Source organism: Melospiza melodia, chromosome 27 (assembly GCF_035770615.1).
Source record: "Melospiza melodia melodia isolate bMelMel2 chromosome 27, bMelMel2.pri, whole genome shotgun sequence".
Classification (NCBI taxonomy): Eukaryota; Metazoa; Chordata; class Aves; order Passeriformes; family Passerellidae; genus Melospiza; species Melospiza melodia.
In genome coordinates this window covers 9,510,312-9,525,103 of record NC_086220.1, presented here as the reverse complement: position 1 = coordinate 9,525,103, position 14,792 = coordinate 9,510,312, and the positions used below count along the sequence as shown (strand labels likewise).

Below are 14,792 nucleotides of genomic sequence, written 5' to 3'. Positions count from 1 at the left end.
TAAACATACAAGCCATTTTCCAGGACTTTCTTCCTTTTCTTTCCTGGTGTACAAAGTTCTCCAGGTGACAAGGTTAAGCCCAAACTGGGGCAGATACTTTGAGCATGAGGAACTTGATTGGGGTTGTTTTTCTGCAAATTACGCAAAAGCAGCACTTCTGACTGAATGGACAATGAAATGGGACAGGGACATTCACCGGTGGCCTGGAGCAGCTGGGCTCCTGCCAGCCCCCAAAATGCCTCCAACAGGGATGAGCCTGCCTGGGGCACGGCCACGAGGCCCTTGCACTCTGCCCTGTGTCCCAGAGGATGCAGCGCCCAGGCTCTCCAGGGAATGGGCACAGCCCCGAGGCTGCCAGAGCCCCAGGAGCCTTTGGACTCGGCTCCAGGGACGCTCAGGGTGGATTATTGGGGTTTTCCCTGGTGTTCCTCCATCTCTTCCCAGGATATTCTTCAATTATTGGGGTTATCCTTCCATCCCTCCCCGGGACATTCCCCAATTTTTGGGCTATCCCCGGTGTCTCCCATCCCTCCCCGGTTCGTTCCCCGCCGTGCCCGCGGGCAGCTGTCGGGCCCCAGCCTCGAACCCGCGGCCCCGGGACCCGCGGCGTGGGTGACGTCACGGGGTGCCGGCCATGGCGGCGCTGGCCCTGCTCGGTGTGGCGGCCGCGCTGGGCCCGGGCCTGGCCGCGCCCCGCTACCGCCCGGACTGGGCCAGCCTGGACGCGCGGCCGCTGCCCGCCTGGTACGACCGGGCCAAGGTGGGGGTGTTCGTGCACTGGGGGGTGTTCTCCGTGCCCGCCTGGGGCTCCGAGTGGTTCTGGTGGCACTGGCAGGGCCAGCACGATGCCGCCTACGAGAGCTTCGTGCGCCGCCGCTTCCCGCCCGGCACCACCTACGCGGAGTTCGCGCCCCGTTTCACCGCCTACGACTTCCAGCCCCGACAGTGGGCACAGCTCTTCCAGCGGGCCGGGGCCAGGTCAGCGCCGGGATGGCCGGAGCTGGGGTCCCTGAGGGGATGAGTGCCATGGTCGGGGGTCCCTGAGGGGATGAGTGCCATGGCCGGGGGTCCCTGAGGGGATGGGGGGGTCCCTGAGGGGATTGGGTGTCCTTGAGGGGATGAGTGCCATGGTCGGGGGTCCCTGAGGGGATGAGTGCCATGGCCGGGGGTCCCTGAGGGGATGGGGGGGTCCCTGAGGGGATTGGGTGTCCCTGAGGGGATGAGTGCCATGGCCGGGGGTCCCTGAGGGGATGGGGGGGTCCCTGAGGGGATTGGGTGTCCCTGAGGGGATGAGTGCCATGGCCGGGGGTCCCTGAGGGGATGGGGAGTCCCTGAGGGGATTGGGTGTCCCTGAGGGGATGAGTGCCATGGTCGGGGGTCCCTGAGGGGATGGGGGTCCCTGAGGGGATGGAGGAGTCCCTGAGGGATGAGTGCCATGGCTGCGGGTTCCCTGAGGGATTGGGGGTCCCTGAACAGTGCTGGGCATCCCTGAGGGGTGCTGAGAAGATGAAAGCTCTTGCTCTTTCCTAAGTACTTCCCGTTCATTCTTTCCCAGCATTAAAATCCACTATCTCTTATTCTTGTATTTGCTTCTAAACCCAAGAGATAGTGACAGAGGGCTCCTCACAGTGTGGTTATCCAGTGCCTTGCTGTTTTAGTGACTGGGATTGCAGTAGGGTCGGGAAATAATTCATTTGTTCCTTTGCCATCCCAGCAATTCCTTTTCTCCTCTCAGATACGTGGTCCTGACCACCAAGCACCACGAGGGCTTCACCAACTGGGGGTCGCCAGTGTCCTGGAACTGGAATTCTGTGGATACAGGGCCCCACCGGGACCTGGTGGGAGAGCTGGGAGAGGCCCTCAGGGAGAGGTGAGGCCCTGGCAGGGAGCTCTGCTCTGAGAGCAGTGAATGCTCCTGGCTCTGCTTGACAAACAGCAGAAAACCCTGTGAAAAATGGAGTGCTTGCAAATGATGAAAAATAATAATGCCAGTAATTTAATTTCAACTTATTTCTAATCCCCACTGAAGCCTGACTCTCCCCTCTGTGTTTTGTCCTTCAGCAACCTCCGTTATGGGCTGTATCACTCCCTGATGGAGTGGTTTAACCCTCTCTACCTTGCTGACAAACAAAATGACTTCAAGACCCAGAGCTTTGTTTTGAAGAAGACGATGCCAGAACTTTATGATCTTGTCTTAAAGTAAGAGCCACAACCAGCTCAGAATCACCAGCATTTCCTGGTTTCAGGTCTGTAGAGAAAGGTACAAAGAAGAGAAATGTTGATTTTTGTCGAGGCAAATTCTCTTTGCTAAGCAGTAATTAGAAAAGGGGTTCAGTTTTAACCTGTGGAAGGTCTGATCTGTAGAATAACCAGGGACAAATTTTTCCTGCAATTCCCGTTAATCCTGCCTTTGTGCAGGGGGGCTGGAAGTGGAACAAACTGTTCAGTATTTAGTAGAACAGAAAAGTGATTTCATTGGGAATTTACATCCTTGCCTTGCTGACAAAAATAAAAGGCTTGGGCTTGTGGATTGTTGTCCCAACTCAAGAATGTGCACTTTGAGGTGCCAGATTCTGGGTTTTTTGGAAGAACTGCACCCTCTCTTGAGCTGTGGATCTGCACCTTCTTCTTTGCTGCTGCAGGAACCTCCCTTAGAGCTTTGTGTGAAGCAGAAAGTGAAGCAAAATCCTCCTGGTGATGGCAGGCAGTGGGAAGGGGAAGAAACAGAGTGTGGCAGGAGCAGATGAGCCTTTATGAAACAACTTCTGTCTCCCTTAGATACAAACCAGACCTGATCTGGTCGGATGGGGACTGGGAAGCTCCAGATTCCTACTGGAATTCCACCTCTTTCCTTGCCTGGCTCTACAACGACAGCCCCGTGAAGGTACCAGTGCCTGCTGCCCCTCCTGGCTCTGGGTGTGGGAGGGCAGGAGGCTGTGGGGTGTGGGATCAAACCAGAAACCTCCTGGACATTTGGTGTGTTTTATTCTCTGGCAAAAAGAGAACCTTGGCTGTGCTGCTGGGACAGCTCCAACCTTTGATGGACACTCAGCTTTGTTGTCCTGTCTGAGCAGAGGGAGGCATTCAGCCTTCTCAGTTGGGTTTCCATTACACTGGGAATTTTTGTGCTTCCTCAGGGGAGTGGCTGCCAGCTGGACAGCCCAAGAACAGAAGGATCTGTGCCCTGAGCTGTTTTCCTTCTCTCAGGACACCGTGGTTGTCAATGACCGCTGGGGTCGGGGCTGCTCCTGCCGCCACGGGGGTTTCTACAACTGTGCTGACAAGTTCAGGCCAGGCACGCTGCCCCAGCACAAGTGGGAGATGTGCTCCTCCCTGGACAGGCTCTCCTGGGGCTACCGCAGCAACATGAGCCTGCCCGAGGTCATGGATGAAATGAGCATGATCGAGGTGAGAAACCTGACCTGAATAGCCTGGGGGGATTGCTGGGAGGGAGGGGTTTCTGTGTGTCTGAGGTGAGGATAATGTTATCTTGCTTTATCTGCCGCAGGAGCTGGTGCAGACTGTGAGTTTGGGTGGCAACTACCTCCTCAATGTGGGGCCTACAAAAGAAGGGGTGATTGTCCCCATCTTCCAAGAGAGACTCCTGGCCCTTGGGAGATGGCTGGATACCAATGGGGAGGCGATTTATGAGTCCCAGCCTTGGAGGGTGCAGATGGAGAACACCACAGACACTGTCTGGTGAGGGCCCTGCTGGTGTTTATTTCTTACCTTTTCCTAAATTTGGAGTTGGGGGCAGTGGGTGACACCTGTGTGGTGACAGAGGGCAGAATTGTGTTCTTGTGCTGTCTGGGCAGGTGAGGTTTGTGCCTGGTGCCCTTCCCCTGCTGAACTCCTGCTCCCCCAGGTACACCTCCAAGGGACCCGTGGTCTTTGCCATCTTCCTGCTGTGGCCTCGGGACAATGTCCTGCACCTGTCCTCACCCATTGCATCCCCAGGCACACAGGTGAGGGACTGAGCACACACTGAGAGCATCTGGGGGCATTTGGGGGTGGGAAGGGCCAGCCTGGATTTGTTCAGGAGCTGGGGGACTGGGGAGGTGTGGTGGTGTTTGCAGGGGTCTGAGGATGAAGGAAGAGAATCTTGACTCCATGTTTGAGAAGGTTTGATTTATTATTTTATGATATATTTTATATTAAAACCATACTAAAAGAATAGAAGAAAGGATTTCATCAGAAGGGTGGCTAAGAATAGAAAAGGAATGATAACAAAGGTTTGTGACTGAGGCAGTTCAGACAGCTGGGCTGTGATTGGCCATTAATTAGAAACAGCCACATGAGCCCAGTCCCAGATGCACCTGTAGCATTCCACAGCAGCAGATAATCAATGTTTGCATTTTGTTCCTGAGGCCTCTCAGCTTCTCAGGAGAAAAAGATCCTAAGGAGAGGACTTTTCAGAAAATCTCGTGGCTACAGGGAGGGTATTTGCTGTGGGCTCCTTGCAGCACCCCAGGCTGTTCCCAGGCTTTGGCTCACATGGAACGTGGCACAGGAGCTGCCAGGGAAGATTCCAGTCCTGGGCTGTGTTGATCCTGCTGTTGCAGGGGAGGGAAGCAGGAGGGGCTGTCCTGCAGCCCAGGGGCAGTGCCCTGCTGGTGGCACATGTCACCGTGACGCACACGTGGCAGTGGCCTTTGCTCTGAACAAACAGGGGCAAAGCATCAGCAACAAACAAACCCCAAACAACAAACTGCAGCCTGCTGTGGCCTCCAGACACCCCTGTGTCAGCCCTGTGCCATGTGAGCAATTCCTGGGGACCTGCAGGGGCTCTGGGCTGTGCAAATGGGGCTGCTGAGCCCCAGCTGAGTGTCCCCTTCCTTCCTTCCTTCCTTCCTCTGCAGGTGACACTGCTGGGCTTTGCTGGCACTCTGGAGTGGCAGATCCAGCCGGGGGCAGGGATGCTCATAACCCTGCCCTGCCTGCTGCCATCTCCCCTCCCTCCCCAGCCTGGCTGGGTGGTGAAGCTCGAGGGGGTGAAGTGATGCCTGTGGGGGGATCGCAGCATCTCCCAGTGCCTTTCTTTCTGATTGAAGCCAAGAGGAATTTTATGTTTCACATTGAATACATTATTTTTCACTTGAGAGAATCTCTCCTCCAGTCTCTGTTGCCTTGTGTCACTTCAGTGTTGGTTGGAACAGTTGTGATCAGCTGCTTCCATGATGAATAAATCTAATGGAACCTTGCTGGAAGAAATCATCTCTAAAGATATACAAATCCATCAACAAACTTTTATTGATATTCTGCTGGACACAGCTACAACAAAAGATTTTGTTCTTAGAGAATTGAAGAGACTCCACTGTTGTGAATTGCACTGGTGACTTCTGCTGGCACTCCTGAACTTGTGAACTTTGGGTTCCAGTGAGAGCAGGGCTCCTGCGTGGCTGCTGAACTTCCCAAAAAGGGTTGAACAGTGTGGGTGTGAGTGATGGGGCTGCTCCCAAGGGCACACCCAGGTTGCTGTGGAGGCACCACAGCGTTGCAGGCACCCCAAGCGTTGCAGGCACCCCAAACGTTGCAGGCACCCCAAGCATTGCAGGCACCCCAAGCATTGCAGGCACCCCAAGCATTGCAGGCACCCCAAGCATTGCAGGCACCCCAAGCGTTGCAGACCCCACAGCGTTACAGGCAGGCTGTTTTGTTCCCGTCCCGGCTAAACCTGCCAGGACACGCTGAGCTGGAGCAGAGCCCCGAGGCACGGCCACGTGCGGAGCTGGTGCCGTGGGCGCCGTTACCCAAGGGACAAACAAACATCCACCGGCACCGAGTGCCAGGACCCGCTCACGGGAGCGCCGCCGGTGACGCCGTTACAAACAAACAAAAAAAAATGCGACAAACGGGGACAACGGAGCGATGGCCTCTGCCTCACTGCCCCAGCAGCGGTGCCGGTGACCCCTGGCGCGGAGCGGGGCCCGCCCCAAACAAACAGCTCGGTGTTTACTCGGCGCACCGGGCACCGGCAAAGCCCCGCTATAAGGGCGCGGCGGGCGCGGCGGCGGGGCAGAGCGCAGGGGAAGATGCCGCGCTGTGACACGGGCTGCGCGCCGCGGGACGGCGCCTGGGGACAGACACAGGGACAGGGACAGGTACCGGGACCGGGCACGGAGGGGACGGCGCCGGTGCCACGAGGGGCTGCGCTCACGTGACCGCAGCGGCCACGCCCCCAGGGCCACGCCCCCGGTGATGTCACGTGCCGGGGGTGTGTGCGGTCACGTGAGCGCGGCGGACATGGCGGCGCGGCGGCTCCTGCCCCGCTGGGCGGGATCGCTGCGGCCCGTGAGGGACCGGGGGCACCGGGAACGGGGCACGGGGATCGGAACCGGGACAGGGGGACCGGGGGCACCGGGAACGGGGCACGGGGATCGGAACCGGGACAGGGGGACCGGGGGCACCGGGAACGGGGGATCGGAACCGGGACAGGGGGACCGGGGACACCGGGAACGGGACAGGGGGATCGGGGGAGAAAAGGGCCCAGGGGATCGGAACCGGGACTGAGGGACCGGGGGATCGGCACCGGGGGCAGAGGGTCTGAGGGGATCGGAACTGCGGGAAAAGGGACCGAGGGCAGCGGGACAGACCCGGACGGGGCCAGCGTCGGGGGATCGGTACCGGGGCCCGGCTGACCGTGCCCTCCGTGCCAGGTGAGCTCCGCTGCGGCGGCGGGCGGGCCGTACCCGAAGCGAGTGAAGGTGGTGGAGGTGGGACCCCGCGATGGGCTCCAGAACGAGAAGGTAACGGCGGCTCCCGGCTCCTCCCGGGGGTTCTCCAGCCCAATCCCCCAAACGCCCCCCTGTGCCCCCCAATGGGCTGGGTTTTCTTTAAATGCTGCTTTTTTCATGTTGAAAATTCTCTGGATTTTATTTTTCAGTGGTGGAAGAGTTTACTGTGTAAATAATAACTTTAAGTAATTTTTCTTTTCTTGTTCTTCTTAGAATCTTGTGCCCACCCCAGTGAAGATCAATTTAATCAACATGCTGTCAGAGACAGGGCTGCAGGTCATAGAGGCCACCAGCTTCGTGTCCCCCAAGTGGGTTCCTCAGGTCAGTGTTCACACAGGATTTGCAGTGCTGTGCTCTGAAAGTGCAGCGATCCAGTGCTTCTGCTGGCTCCCAACTCCCTGTTACTGGGCAGGAGGAGTTAAAACATCCCAGAGCTTCCCTTTGGACCCTGGACAGGGCAGAGGGACACACAGGTCACACACAAACTCTGTTTGTGCCTGCCTGGGTGACCCCTGGCCCCTCGCAGGCTGCAGCTCTGTTTGCTTTAGGAGGCTCCGATCCCTGCACGTTTCTGTTCCCTTTACAAAAAGGAATTTTAGTGATGATTTTCTGGCAGGCAGAAGTGCAGAACCCTGACGGACATTTCTTTGCTTTGCAGATGGCTGATCACACCGAGGTGCTGCAGGGCATCAGGAAATGCCCTGGGATCAGTTACCCCGTGCTCACCCCAAACCTCAGGGGCTTCCAGGCAGCGGTGAGGGCTGGGGGCACCCCAATATCCCCCTGGGCTCTGCACTGCCCCTGCTCCTCTGCCTTCACCCTTTCCCAGGCAGCCCCAGGGCTGTCCTGCTGGTTTTGCTGCAGAATGAGCTGAGGGAAGGATTGGGATGTCTGGGGGAAATGGTTTTGTAAAATGAGAGAGGTGCAGTCAGGGATTGCAGATCACAGAGACACTGAGGAGGAAAAGAGCCCCGAGATCTTCAAGTCTAAATAAGCAAGGCAGATTTATTTAGGAACAGAGGAGCCTCTGTAAAGGGAGGTGTTTATGGGCTGGTTTGAGACATCCCTACCAAGAGATGCTTCTGAAACCCTTGGATTAACTCTTGGCCACGAAATCATGAAATTGGGGCTCTGTTTGTCATTTCCCTCACAAGAAAAATCCCCTGGCTTTGATTTAAGTGCTGGGGTAAGGCTTGGAGCTGCTGATCTCAGGCTCTTTTCCAGCCTCACTGGTGCTGTGGTTCCAGTTTGGGATTTTCTATTTGCAGGTGGCAGCAGGGGCCAAAGAGGTGTCGATCTTTGGGGCAGCATCCGAGCTCTTCACCCAGAAAAACATCAACTGCTCCATCGAGGAGAGCCTGGAGAGGTTTGAGGAGGTGATGAGGGCAGCCAAGGAAGCCAGCATTCCTGTCAGGGGGTAAGGCCTTCCTGCTGGAGCTCACCCACATTCACTTGGGGTCAGATTTTCTTGGCCAGCATCCCACATGGAGGTACACACATCACACCCCCAGCAGCCCTCTGGGCTCATCTTGGCAAATTTTACACCCATGGAAGGAGAAATTGGTGAAACCCTGTAACCTTTGGCCACGGGAATATAAAATTGATTCTCCCATCTTGCAGACACGGAAGGTGCACAAATCCTGACTGATTTGTCGGTAGAATCCCATTGCCCTTTTCCAGCTAAAAGTTTGGGTTTTTTTTTTTAACCACAGATACGTTTCCTGTGTCCTTGGATGTCCCTATGAAGGGAAGATTTCTGCAGCTAAAGTTGCAGAGGTGAGTCACTCATGAGAGTCACTCATAAGAGTCCCACAGCCAGGACTCCTGAGAGGGCTCTGGTTGATTTTGATGGGTGTGAGGTGGGCACTGGGGGTATCCAGGATAAAAGGGGGGTATGGAAGGGAATATCCAGGTCCTCAGAGGCTGAAATGGGGAACTGAGGGGGGTTTGGATTTTTAATCCCTGAGTGGAGTGTCCAGGGGATCATGGTGCAGCGAGAATCAGCTCTGAGGAGGGAATGAGTGTCCAGGGGATTTTGTCCAGCAGGAATGAGCTCTGGGGAGGCAGGATGCCCTCTGATGCCCTGCTCTCTTGCCCCAGGTCTCCAAGAAGATGTACTCCATGGGGTGCTACGAGATCTCCCTGGGGGACACCATCGGCGTGGGCACCCCGGGCTCCATGAGGGAGATGCTGGCAGCGGTGATGAAGGAGGTGCCCGTGGGGGCTCTGGCTGTTCACTGCCATGACACCTATGGCCAGGCCCTGGCCAACATCCTGGTGGCCCTGCAGGTAGGATCCCCGCTCTGCACCACAAATTCTCTACAGGGAATTCCTTAAAGGACCTTAGAGCCCATCTTGTCCCACCCCCTGCCCATCTGCCACTGTCCCAGGCTGCTCCAAGCTCGCCCAGCCTGGCCTGGGGCACTGCCAGGGATGGGGCAGCCCCACAAATGGAGCAGCTGCCCTCGGGGAGTTTGGGCTTGCTGGGAATTGCAGATTTGTGCTCCCAGAGCAGCCCCTGAGCCGGGCTCTGTTTGCAGATGGGGGTGAGCGTGGTGGACGCGTCCGTGGCCGGCCTTGGGGGGTGCCCCTATGCCCAGGGAGCCTCTGGGAACGTGGCCACAGAGGATCTGGTGTACATGCTCAACGGGCTGGGCATCCACACGGTGAGTGCCACCCCAGGCTCCGCTCAGGGCACTGCACAGGGCAGCAGCCTGGGCGTGCTGGGGGCAGGACAGGGGGAGTGTGAGATGGGATATCAGGGAAAGCATCCCTGGCAGGGTGGGCAGGCCTGGCACAGGTGCCCAGAGCAGCTGTGGCTGCCCCTGGAGTGCCCAAGGCCAGGCTGATGGGTTATGAGCCACCTTGGGGTGGTGGGAGATGTCCCTCAAGGCATGTCCTGGGCCTTTGCCATGCAGGGGGTGGATCTGCAGAAGCTGATGGACACGGGCACCTTCATCTGCAATGCCCTGAACAGAAAAACCAACTCCAAGGTGTCTCAGGCCTCCTGCAGACTGTGACACTGAGTGGGAATTCTCCTTGGATCAAGAAATCGAGGATCCAGCCCTGGCTGGGATTCCTGTCTGACCTCCTGAGCTCCTTCCTGGCTCAGCATTTGAGAGGAAGCCCCAAATCCACCAGAATTAGGAAGAAGTGAGAGAATCTCCTGTTAGATTGTGTTCTATTGGACCTTGAGGCTGTCCCCATGTGCCTTGGAGAGGGGAGGACGTGGAGGGGCACAGGAGAGCCCTGAGCACAGATTTTGCAGTTGGAGCTCAGCTCCAGCTCAGGCTGTCCCTTCTCCCCTCTCTCCCCTCCACAAATATCCAAAGGCCAAAGGCTGAGCCCAAACCTCCCCTGGGGCCCCCTCAGCCTTCAGGGCTGTGTGTGCTGCTGCTCTGTGTATCTGTTGTAAGATACCCTGGCACACCAGGAGTAATAAACACGTTATTTAATAATCTAAACTGAAAATTTGATTCAGCTGAACCAACAAAGGAGCTTTGGCTGCTGGTTTGGCTCCAGGTGCCTCTTGTGCGTGGAAATTGCACCATCGTGGGCTGGGGATGAGGAATTCCTTCCACCCTGAGAGCAGAGAGTGAAACTCCTCAGGTGCTCAGGTCCTTGGGAACTGCCCCCAGCTCTTTTTAAAGTAATTTATGGAGGAGTTTATTTGTGAGACTGGAGAGAAGCACAGGAACTTTGTCCTTTGAGGGCCAGGACAGGTGTGAGGCTGCGTGTGCCTCCTCTCCACATGACTGCAATAAACTGTAACAAAAAGTTACCAAACCTTCACTGATGAACGCTGCAGAAATGGGGCGGAATGGGGCAATAATTTGGGGTTTTGGAACAGTAATTCGGGGTTTTGGGACATTAATTCGGGGTTTTGGGACAGTAATTCGGGGTTTGGGGCCTCCTCCCGCCGCCAGGGGGCGCTGCGGCACCGAGCTCCCCGCGGTGGCCCCGCCCCCTCTCGCGCGCACCAATGGCCTCCGTCCCCCGCGGAGTTTTGTCCCCGCCGCCGCCCCGTAGCTCTGACACGTTTCCATGGAGGAGCCGCGCGCGTGGCGCCGAAGGGCGGGGCCAAGGCCCGGCCTTAAAGGGGCCGCGCCCCTCACGGGGCTGAGCGGGAGCGGCGGCAGCGGCGGGTGAGAGACCGGGGGGTAACCGGGGGGGATCGGCAGGAACGGGCAGGGGAACGGGTGTGCTGCCCTGCCCTGCTGCCTTTAGTAGGGACATCCAAACACCCGCGGCTTGGGGCACCCCCGCGCTCTGGAGCGATTCCGGTCCCCGGTTCTGCCCCTCGGCCCCGGGACCCTCCGCTCCTCCCGGGCCGTCCCCGCTCCCGGCTGAAATCCGCGATATTTTGCCTTTCACCGGGCCCGGTGCTGTTTCCCCAGCCCGGGAGTTTGGGGGGCTCCGGTTGGGGCCGCAGCTCCGGAGGGAAATGTCCCGGTCCCGGTCCGGGTCCTCCCGGGGCTCCCGCCCCTACCCGGGCCGGAGGTCCCGGGGGTCCCACACGTATCCCCGGCTGTCCCCGAGCCCTCCCTGCGGGGCTGGGAAACGGAGCGGCTGAAGGGCAGAGCTGGTACCCCGCGGAGACCACCCCAATTCATTCATTGATTAATGAGTCAATGAGTTAATTAACAGCGAGAACTGCTGCCCCGGGGGGGACAGGTGAGCCCCGGGTGTAACAGGAACAACCCGGACTCGTCTCCGGCAGGTGCCACCTCCGTGTCCGGGAGGTGTGACCGGCCCCGCCCGTCCCTCGGCAGCACTGAGCTGTGCCGGGCCGTGCCTGTGCCGGGCCGTGCTGTGCCTGTACCGGGCCGTGCCTGTACCGGGCCGTGCCGTGCCTGTACCGGGCCGTGCTGTGCCTGTACCGGGCCGTGCCTGTACCGGGCCGTGCCGTGCCTGTGCCGGGCCGGGCCGTACCTGTGCCGGGCCGTGCTGTGCCTGTACCGGGCCGTACCTGTGCCGGGCCGTGCCGTGCCTGTACCGGGCCGTGCCCACCCCGGCTCTGCGCTTCCCCCGCAGGAGCCATGGCCGAGACCATCCTGGTGACGGGCGGCGCCGGCTACATCGGCAGCCACTGCGTGCTGGAGCTGCTGCAGGCGGGCTACGAGCCCGTGGTCATCGACAACTTCCACAACGCCATCCGAGGTACGGCAGCCCCGGCCCGGCCCCGAGCCCGGCCTGGGCCCGGCTCCAGCCCCTCACTGCCCTCCATCATCCCCAGGCTCCGAGGAGCTCCCCGAGAGCCTCCGGCGGGTGCAGGAGATCGCGCACCGGCCCGTGCTCTTCCAGGAGCTCGACATCACGGACCGGGCGGCGCTGCAGGAGCTCTTCAGGAAGGTGCGAGCGGGAGCTGCGGGGCCCGGGGCGGCTCCGGGAACCCTGGCAGGGGTGGGAGCCACGGGAGAGGGAGGGAACGCGGTGCCCGCTCCTGTGGGAGCGCCCCGGGCCGGCCGGCCGGGGATCCGGGGGGATCCTGGGGGATCCCCGCCCGTTCCCGCTGTCCTGCCCCTGATCCCAGCCCGTTCCCGCTGTCCTGCCCCCGATCCCCGCCCGTTCCCGCTGTCCTGCCCCTGATCCCCGCCCGTTCCCGCTGCCGTGCCCCCGATCCCAGCCCGTTCCCGCTGTCCTGCCCCTGATCCCCGCCCGTTCCCGCTGCCGTGCCCCTGATCCCAGCCCGTTCCCTGCAGCACCGCTTCTCGGCCGTGATGCACTTTGCGGGGCTCAAGGCAGTGGGGGAGTCGGTGCAGAAGCCTCTGGAATATTACAGAGTGAACCTCACCGGGACCATCGGGCTGCTGGAGGTGAGAGGGGCCGGGGGTGAACCCGGGCTGCTCCCCCTGCCCTGCCCAGGCCCTGCCAGCAGCCCCGGAGGGCTGGCACAGGGCACAGGGCTGCATCAGCGCTGCCCATCGCTCCTCCCAGACCATGAAGGCCCACGGCGTGAGGAACATCGTGTTCAGCAGCTCTGCCACCGTCTACGGGGATCCCAAGTACCTCCCCCTGGATGAGAATCACCCGGTGGGGGGCTGCACCAACCCCTACGGCAAATCCAAGTTCTTCATCGAGGAGATGATCCGGGATCTCTGCAGAGCAGAGAAGGTGAGGAGCTGCCCCGTGGGGCTGAGTCCCCACACTGCTGTGTCCCCACGGGGTGACCCGGCAGCCCTGTCCGTGTGTCCCCAGGACTGGAACGCCGTCCTCCTGCGCTACTTCAACCCCATCGGCGCCCACGAGTCGGGGATGATCGGGGAGGACCCTCAGGGCATCCCCAACAACCTCATGCCCTACGTGGCTCAGGTAGAGCCCCCAGAGCCCCCGGGGATGCCAGGGAGGGGACACAGGTGCTGGGGCTCCACGGGGCTGTCCCTCTGTGCAGGTGGCAGTGGGACGCCGGGAATTCCTGAGCGTCTTTGGGAACGACTACAAGACCGACGATGGAACAGGTGCGTCAGGGCATGGGGGAGGTTGGGATTCCCAGAGCCCTGGCCCTGCCCTCACCCTCTGCATCCCCACAGGAGTCAGGGATTACATCCACGTCGTGGATCTGGCCAAGGGCCACATCGCTGCTCTGAAGAAGCTCAAGGAGAACTGTGGCTGCAAGGTGCCAACCTCGGGGTGCTGCCAGCCCTGGGGGCGTGTGGGGGTGCCAGCGGGGGCCGAAAGGCACCTGGCCCTTCTCCCTTTGATCCCTGTCCTTTATCCTCCTCCCAGATCTACAACCTGGGCACAGGCACCGGCTACTCCGTGCTGCAGATGGTCCGGGCCATGGAGAAAGCCTCGGGGCGGGAGGTAAGGGCAGAGCTGCAGGGGCACAGGGGGGCAGCAGCTGCTCCCACAGGGCCCCTGATCCCCCCCAGACCCCTGGGACCCCCGAGCCCTCAGTGCTGCTCTCCCTGCAGATCAAGTACCGCATCACGGCGCGGCGCGAGGGGGACGTGGCCTCGTGCTACGCTGACCCCGCGCTGGCCGAGCGGGAGCTGGGCTGGAAAGCTGCCTTTGGCCTGGACAAGATGTGTAAGGGCATCCCCTCCCTGGCACAGCGGGCACTGCCAGCCCCTGCCCTCCCTCACCTCCCTCCTCCCGTTCCAGGTGAGGACCTGTGGCGGTGGCAGCTGCAGAACCCCACGGGCTTCAGCAAGAACTGAGCTGTGACCGAGGGCTGGCTGAGCCCAGGATGCTGTGAGCCAGCCCTGCCTCCTTCCCGAGGGCTGTCACTGTCCTGGGAGGGCATTTCCAGCTCCCCTCCTGCCTCTGGCACGGGGCAGGAAGGCTGGAGCATCCTCAGCCTCCCCCCTCCTCATCCTCATCCCCCAGGTCTTTGCATCTCACAGAGCAGAACCACAACGAACACAGAACAGAGCCGGGGCCTGGAACCCCCATGGGAACCCCCAGGGGCTGCAGCCAGCCCGGGCTGGGAGCTCCTGGGCCCTCCCTGTGCCCTGGACATGCAGCCCTGGGGCAGCAGAGTCCTGCTGAGCCCAAACCATTCCCTCCTGCCCCACCTGGCCCAGGGGGAGCCCAAGGCCCCTGTGCCCCTGCCCTGGCACAGACAAGGCACCAGGAACCTCCCACAGGGACCACTCACATTCCAAGGCTTCCTCCACTCCCCCTTTTCCCCCAGCATGGTTTTGGGGACCAAATCTCATCTCCCCCCTCTCCTGCTGAGCTGGAGAAGCCCCTGCCCAGGGCTGTGCCAGCCTGGCTGCCCGCAGCCCCCTGGGTGCCCGCTCCGGGCTCCTGTGGCAGCCACTGCCCACAGCCCAAGGCTGCCAAAGGCTGCCAAGAGCCAGCCCTGCCCTCCTGTCCCACACTGCTCCTGTTTATTCCTGGCAGCTCCCAGGGCAGGGATGACGCAGCCGGCCCCGTGTGCTGGCGGCTGGATGAATAACTTATGAATTGAGCTTTTGATTTGTTTTTAAAATAAACTTTCCTACTTTCTAAGTGGCAGCTTTGTTCTGCTTCCCCTCAGCCAGAGCTGCTGCCCCTATAAATGGCACCCTGGGGCCTCATGGAACCTGATTCCACCCCAAATCTCCCATCCTG

General features: G+C 60.0%; 3 protein-coding genes across 4 annotated transcripts; all 3 read left to right on the top strand.

Annotated features, from left to right (window-relative positions):
- The first annotated feature begins 634 nt into the window (after positions 1-634).
- Positions 635-5,104, top strand: FUCA1 (alpha-L-fucosidase 1). The gene is made up of 8 exons (XM_063177248.1): positions 635-978; positions 1,736-1,870; positions 2,062-2,199; positions 2,779-2,884; positions 3,208-3,408; positions 3,509-3,699; positions 3,866-3,965; positions 4,860-5,104. Exons 1-8 carry the CDS (start codon positions 635-637, stop codon positions 4,998-5,000), a joined length of 1,356 nt encoding a protein of 451 aa, XP_063033318.1. The 3' UTR covers positions 5,001-5,104.
- A 913-nt stretch (positions 5,105-6,017) lies between these two features.
- On the top strand, positions 6,018-10,198 carry HMGCL (3-hydroxy-3-methylglutaryl-CoA lyase). Of its 2 annotated transcripts, none has more exons than XM_063177249.1 (9): positions 6,018-6,101; positions 6,657-6,746; positions 6,948-7,055; positions 7,393-7,488; positions 8,003-8,151; positions 8,447-8,510; positions 8,835-9,023; positions 9,275-9,400; positions 9,653-10,198. In XM_063177249.1, the coding sequence occupies exons 1-9, from the start codon at positions 6,033-6,035 to the stop codon at positions 9,752-9,754; spliced, it is 993 nt and encodes a 330-aa protein (XP_063033319.1). In that variant the 5' UTR covers positions 6,018-6,032; the 3' UTR covers positions 9,755-10,198. The 2 variants fall into 2 exon arrangements, with proteins under 2 accessions (XP_063033319.1, XP_063033320.1); XM_063177250.1 differs by lacking the exon at positions 6,018-6,101 and adding an exon at positions 6,235-6,291.
- Positions 10,199-10,861: 663 nt separating this feature from the next.
- On the top strand, positions 10,862-14,690 carry GALE (UDP-galactose-4-epimerase). The gene is made up of 11 exons (XM_063177448.1): positions 10,862-10,879; positions 11,769-11,894; positions 11,971-12,086; positions 12,437-12,550; positions 12,672-12,848; positions 12,933-13,046; positions 13,126-13,192; positions 13,265-13,350; positions 13,461-13,538; positions 13,649-13,763; positions 13,839-14,690. The coding sequence occupies exons 2-11, from the start codon at positions 11,774-11,776 to the stop codon at positions 13,892-13,894; spliced, it is 1,044 nt and encodes a 347-aa protein (XP_063033518.1). The 5' UTR covers positions 10,862-10,879; positions 11,769-11,773; the 3' UTR covers positions 13,895-14,690.
- The last annotated feature ends 102 nt before the right edge of the window (positions 14,691-14,792 follow it).

Bases quoted from the DNA above. Each gene is read 5' to 3' on its own strand.
- HMGCL (XM_063177249.1), top strand. From the start codon at position 6,033: ATGCCGCGCTGTGACACGGGCTGCGCGCCGCGGGACGGCGCCTGGGGA. The intron at 6,747-6,947 runs GTAACGGCGGCT...TGTTCTTCTTAG, and splicing joins ATGGGCTCCAGAACGAGAAG to AATCTTGTGCCCACCCCAGT. The intron at 8,511-8,834 runs GTGAGTCACTCA...CTCTTGCCCCAG, and splicing joins CTGCAGCTAAAGTTGCAGAG to GTCTCCAAGAAGATGTACTC.
- FUCA1 (XM_063177248.1), top strand. From the start codon at position 635: ATGGCGGCGCTGGCCCTGCTCGGTGTGGCGGCCGCGCTGGGCCCGGGC. The intron at 2,885-3,207 runs GTACCAGTGCCT...TCCTTCTCTCAG, and splicing joins ACAACGACAGCCCCGTGAAG to GACACCGTGGTTGTCAATGA. The intron at 3,700-3,865 runs GTGAGGGCCCTG...CTGCTCCCCCAG, and splicing joins AACACCACAGACACTGTCTG to GTACACCTCCAAGGGACCCG.
- GALE (XM_063177448.1), top strand. From the start codon at position 11,774: ATGGCCGAGACCATCCTGGTGACGGGCGGCGCCGGCTACATCGGCAGC. The intron at 11,895-11,970 runs GTACGGCAGCCC...CATCATCCCCAG, and splicing joins CTTCCACAACGCCATCCGAG to GCTCCGAGGAGCTCCCCGAG. The intron at 13,351-13,460 runs GTGCCAACCTCG...TCCTCCTCCCAG, and splicing joins AGGAGAACTGTGGCTGCAAG to ATCTACAACCTGGGCACAGG.